The 6746-nt window shown below is 32.4% G+C and overlaps 1 protein-coding gene and 1 pseudogene across 2 annotated transcripts in view; one reads left to right on the top strand and one right to left on the bottom strand.

Annotated features, from left to right (window-relative positions):
• LOC108755968 (LIM and SH3 domain protein Lasp) overlaps positions 1 to 6746 on the bottom strand; it is a 27064-nt gene that overhangs the window by 2387 nt on the left and 17931 nt on the right. For both annotated transcript variants that reach the window (XM_018499467.1, XM_018499468.1), the window contains exon 3: positions 370 to 641. In XM_018499467.1, coding sequence (XP_018354969.1) covers positions 370 to 641 — 272 coding nt within the window. The remainder of the gene's footprint in view (positions 1 to 369; positions 642 to 6746) is intronic.
• On the top strand, positions 5139 to 6555 carry LOC108755970 (annotated as a pseudogene).

Below are 6746 nucleotides of genomic sequence, written 5' to 3'. Positions count from 1 at the left end.
AAAATACATTGATATACATATAAATAAAAAAGAATTCCCAATTTACAAATTTATGATTAGATTATCCCCAATAATTCAATCAAATCACAAATTACGTCAACAGCATTTTTTGCAATGTTAGTCCGTTAAAAATCATTCAACAAATTTTGTTGTAACAAACATGATATTTTTAGTTTGACAATAAAGTTTTACACGCTTATTGTTATAATTTTAAAAACGATACAGCAACGAAATAATAAAAATCACATAAAAATATATATAATTATTTTTCCTGTTTTATTATGCATGAATTAAAAAGATATAATATCATAATCTGTTATAATGAAAAAACTGTTATATGCAAACACCGTCAAAGAGTTTACCACCTACCTATTTGCTCGCCATTTTCCCCGGTCATTGTCCTCTTTTGCTCCATGATCGCCTTCTTCTCAAGTTCGCCGTGATAAGCGACATTCGAGATGATCTTGCTGTTCTGTTTAATTCTGAGAGTCTCCGGATCGTCCGCCACTTGCGTAAACTTCCCCTTCGCCTTTTCGAACTCGGCATGATACTTAACGTTACTCTGTATCTTCGTGTTCTCCGCGATACGCTTCAGCTCCGGTGTCTCCGCCATCGTGGTGGCTTTGGCTTTTGGTATGTGCCTGCCAAGAAAGAAAAAAAGTGAAAAATTTTATCGTTAACGATATTGTTGTAAGAACTTATCTATCCAACGTTAAAGAGCGAGGATTCATTCATGAAGCATTTAAACTCCAAGCAAGATGAGCAAGTCACTTCGAGTTTAAAGCACCGTTTCGCGACACCCGGTACGTCGTATTTCACAGTGAGTTTCAGTTTCGCATTTCTCTCTCTCTCTCTCTCTCTCTCTCTCTCTCTTTCTTTTTAACGAGAATATCTCGCATATACAAGCCTCTCGCATTATTTTACACGGATTCCCCCGGGGCGACTTCCTACACAAAGGAAACGTGTAAGTTCGCTGACTAATGCAAGTTCCAAGTGAACGACAAGCGGTCAATGACGTCAGTCTGATCGTGAGCATCCTTCGCGTAGCACGTTGATTATAATATAATTAAATTATAGGTACGGAAAATAGCATAAAGATAACTTGCATTCGTCGATGTCATAATTACGCAATTGTGTGACATTGAGTGTCGAAAAATCCGAATTTCTTGCATCATATACGACGTACAAAATGCGTGTGATGTACCGGTGTCTCGTACGTGTGATAATGATATTTGATTCTTATTATTATCACTACACTATGAAAGCAGCGTTATCAACAACTGCACTAGAAATGTCTGCCCGGAATTAAACGCATGAAACTTATATTCTAAATTTTTACACACACACACACACACACATATGTATGAACTTTTAATTAGAAATGTATGTATAAATATATGACCTTTCAATTAAAAAATGTTTAAATTAGTTTAATCTATTATCTTTCTCTAGAGCAAAAATTTTTCATTTATTATTCAAATTATTATTTAAAAAATTACATCACATCTTTCGTTTGACACTATTTTGTATTGTAGTATTAATATTAATTATAATAGTAACACATATATACATTAATGAAATGAATATTATATGTACTCTAGGTGACAAGAGATATATCTAATTGCAACAACAATTCTAAGTTATATTGCTCGATAAATAATTATTACTTGACTATTTGACATTCTGGACAAGCAGTACGTGCCTCGTGACATATTTATAATTATTAATTAGGCGGGCAAAAAAAGGTACGATATGCCTAGTCTTAATTATGACGCGATTAACACATCTCAGCGAATTGAGCGCGCATAAGCCGCTATTTTAAGCGGATTATTCGCCTCGCATGCGTAAAACGCTTTTTGCTGTGCATGACCCGTGTTAACGTAAAATAAGAATAATTATTAATCAACCGGTAACCGGGTGAGCCGAGTGAAATTCGATAGAAACCTCCTGGTTAGGAACTCGACCGATTTAATCACGGCACAGGTAACTGTCCGGTGCTTATTTAACGAGATAGAAATCGGTGCATGAACGCATAACGATACGTGCGCCTGCAGTAAATGACACGCGTGAGAATGCAATTTCAGTGACATGCGTGAATGTATCGACAGTATCGTATTGCGATCCGCATAAAAAAAATGCCGGTACTGACGCAATTAAGGAAACGCTATGCATTGTGTTGATAATTGAAAATTCCGGTACATTAACCCGTTGCAACTTTCTATGTATATTTTTATCACGTTTTATATATACTAAAGGTGCATATTATGTACGTAAAACTTATAATTTTCAATTTATTATTTTTTACGTAAAAATATTTTTCATATTACAAATATTAAATGAGATTGCAAAAACTATTCTTTTTCTTTAAATAAATCTATTCTTAGTAATTATATTTTTATATTAGTAATTATACTTATGACGTTAATTAATCGTATTTTTTTATGACGTTATTTAAATTTATCGTATTTTGGACAATGTGTCTGAAACGATTATCGAAAGTAAATTGTATAAATCGTATAACGCGCGAGAATTAACCGGTGTATATACATAAAACGCAATCGAGATTTGTGTCACGACTTCATTTCCCATATACGGCCCGCGTTGTCTGACCCGTAATTGTGCCACGCGATTACGTAATACTCCGGCGTATCGTACACGAATAATAGGCATGCACTCTTGACTCTCTTTGTTCAAAGAAGACGAGGGATAGGCATTGTTACGTGTTCAGGGAGGAAGAATTATCTTGCCGACCGATGCGCATCCGAGTTCCTTGAATTTAGCGTGGAAAAAGAGGAAGTTCGCTAAAAATAACGTTGAGAACGGCCACAAAACGAATGAAAATTGAAAAACAAATGCGTGTCTTCTCGTGCGACTCTGTGTTGCATGTTTCCAATTGTTATATATATATATACGGCAAATACAGATAATAATATAATAGATAAATATGAGATAAAAATAATACGTACCTCGCAATTTTTCAGATAGCTCTGGAAATGGAAATTTAAATATGATATAGAGTTACAATTAAAGATTGGTCAACGGAATGAAAATGCATTAGCTTCTAAATGTTAAATATTCTACGTCGTTATATATAATCACGTTTAATAAAAAAAATAAGATTTTTGTAGGAATGATCTACTTGCGAAATATTAATAATTAAAATTTATAATTTAACGTATATGCGCCTAAATGATCCTATCATATAATAACAATAAAAGAAATTTCTTTCAAGATTTTCAACAAAAATTTATAAATACGTATGCGAGACGGTGTGTGATTTTTTTCCCAGAGATTGGCTCTACGGACTGTACGACCACGATTAATACGCAACGAAGTGATTCATCGAATCATTTAACCACATACGTATATGTACGATGACTAATCTCTTAACAAACGCCTGTCTACGTACTATGATATACGTCCGTAATATTTATCGAATTTTTCTGACGTACTCAGGGCGTATTTTACAATTAAGCAGAAAATGTGAGTTTGCCAACATAATATATGGCGCGAATAAAATAACAAGCATTTCATCATAGAATAAATTTAAAATAATTAAATCACTCGTATAGGATGACGACGCATCTGATACGCAATACAATGAATATTCATTTAAAAAAAGATCTATCTTACATAACATATGTTATGTAAGGCCGAATTTAATGCATTGAATGTGATGATGTATAACAATTATATAGCCTTTCGAGAAAAAATATAATACAAACAAAATTTAAGTTAATATTTATCGATGGTATTGTAAATACTAATCAAATTACGGAGCGACAGATATTTAGGTATGTATATCTTTCTCTCATATTTTATTGTTTAGTGAAGCTTCTTCAGATTACTTAACTGCGTCACGCGATACTGCATGCCTGAATTATCGAATACTATATATGGAAGTGTCACCAATGTATTGGAAAGGATAACATCTGTTGCACCTGGTTATCACACCGGTCAAATAGCAGCACTGAGACGGTACTGATAAATTACAGCCAAGAATCATAATACCGCTTGATAAACGAATATTTAAACATGCATATTACTATACATATTAAACACATTAGCAATTAAGTTTAAAGGCTCATCCAATCTGAATATGAATACTCTAAATATGAACAAATTTAAACATGGAATATTTTATGATTTTTGTGAAGCTCTTTAACTAGTCTAGAATTGTTTAGAATCTCAAAATTGTATTGTATTAATTTATTTTATAATTATTTATCACAAGTTTCTTAAACATAAAATCATTTTTTCCTAATTTTCTTTTGGTATATCTGCCGAGTTATTAATGCATACATTTATACCATTAATAGATTTTTTTAAGAGTTGAAATTCAATATTAATTGAGTAATTAAATATATTAGGTGTAGTAAAAAGTCATCGCGTATTTTTTAGCTCAAAGTTGTATATACAATATCTTCGTCAATAATGAATGAAATTCATTCATTCAAATTTAAAAGAAGGGTTTTAAAGCTTGAAATCTCTACTTTTAAAAGCTTATCACATTTTTTAAGTTTATATGAGTTTGATAATTTTTACATACCAAAAACTACGAGCTGAAAAAGACGAAAAATTTTCTTCTCACTTTGTGGATTTGTAACGTGTCCAAAACGAATTTGAGAAAATTTTCGATTACATATCGTGAAAGCTTGATACTTTCCCTACAAAATCGTTTTTTTTTAATATTCCTACGACTTTTGATTACTGAGTTATCGCGGATTAAATAAAAGAATTATTTTGACTTTAATTGCTCATAACTCCATTAAAAATTGTCGTATAATTTAAAAAAGAGATTTTTAAAGCTGAAACTTTACTCTATCAAGATATATTTATATTGTTGGTAAGAAAGTAATTGCGGTTTTTACTGATAGATGTCTTTTAAAAAAACGCGATGACTTTTTACTACACCTAATATTAAAATTAAAAGTATATTTTATCTCTATATTCGAATCTTATTTATTCTAATTCGAAAACTAAGGATTTCTACGTCTAAATTATATACTATCGACCTTATATAAAGTTTCCTAAAGTGTTTCTCTTTCGGTACAAACAGAGAAGTGGGATAAATGGCAGCAAATGCAAGACTCAAAACCACATTTCTCGTGAGAGTGATTACGTACAATATTACATCGATGCGCACAAAGTTCATGAAGTCTCGCGCAATGTTTCTTGCCACAGGAGAAATTTCAGGGCGGGTCTATTGGATTCCGTTACTGCGGTTAAATCTCAGATGGCTTCGGAACTTGCTGCACGTCAATCGTGACAATAAAACGAAGCCGTACCTGTGTCCGCATTCTAGAAATTCTCACGAAGGCCGCACACAAAGAGCAGAAAACGTCCAGAAAAGATACGCATTACAAATTGTAAGCCTTGTAAAAGTACCATCATAATGTTTGTTCTTTTCTAATCTTATTGTATCTCTAAAAAAATATTTTCTAAATATAAAAATATATATATATATATATATATTTTTATATTTAGAAAATATTTTTTTATACATATATCTTTTTTAAATACACAATATATGACTCTTTAAATATTTTAAATATATATAGTAAAATATATTTTCACATAATTATTTATATTATTATGTCATAATAATTTATATAATCACAATAAAAATAAAACGTAAATTTAACTGATGGTTGGCGAAATTAGGCGCTTGTTCGTAGTCTACAATTTATTCGATTAAGAAATATAACTCATATCATAATCGACAATTATTTTGTAATTTAATTAACTTACAGAAAATTATACGCTTCTCCAGGTATATAATATGAGTTAACTATCCTACTTACAAATGTTAACCTTTCAATAGAGATATTATTTTCTCAACAGAAAACTGCCTCACGAAAGTTCAAGGCACTTTTTTCATTCTCAACGTAAAACAACGTGAAACTATTTAGAATTTTTTTCTCTGATAATATATACCTCTATAAAAATATATAAATTATAAAGATCGTATGTTACGGATCTTTACCATCAAGATTACTTTTCAACGTAACACGATGCTTGACGTTTTGCATTATTCAGTCTAGTAAAAATGAGAAGGCTGTCGTATTGAAAAGAATCTAGCGACTCTCCTTTTCCGACGTAATAACGCGAATCTCATGCAAGCATTTAATTTATGCAAAGTTTTACTCACTTTCGATATCGTGCTGAAAACTTACATGCTACTCATTTTGCACGATTCGCATTAATCGCACGTTGCGTACGTTACGCAGGAGATAAATACCGGATGCTAATGCGTTCGTAGTGATTTGCTTTTAATCGCGGATTTCCACCGTGAGCGATGGAAATCGGTGCGTAAGGTGCGTTCGTTGCTCCATGCATACAGATATGAACTTCGCATAATATAGTATAATATAATGTGCTACAAAAATTTCATCCGTCCGCAGTGACAGCGGGATCCAGAGGTGGATGCATTGTGGGACAAGGTCGGTTCACCGTAGACATGCAGACAGGCCACGCTAGGCTGGGCACCCCTTTACGACTAGCTGTTAAATTGTTCGAAGCTAAAAGTACGACGTGACAGGCGGCGGCGTTTCCTGTTCCATCTGCTCGCCGTCGAGGCAAACGACTGCCAAATGTAATTCGGCATGGGCACGTTTATGCATTACATTACACTTTGTTAAAACCAGTCACCTCACTTTCCCAAATATATTCAAATATATTCAACCAAAATGTAAAAATATAATAAATGTGTTGAATAATAAATTCAAATATATATATATATATAT

This window comes from Trachymyrmex septentrionalis, unplaced genomic scaffold, assembly GCF_001594115.1.
Source record: "Trachymyrmex septentrionalis isolate Tsep2-gDNA-1 unplaced genomic scaffold, Tsep1.0 scaffold9, whole genome shotgun sequence".
NCBI lineage: Eukaryota > Metazoa > Arthropoda > Insecta > Hymenoptera > Formicidae > Trachymyrmex > Trachymyrmex septentrionalis.
This window is presented reverse-complemented; position numbering and strand designations above follow the sequence as displayed.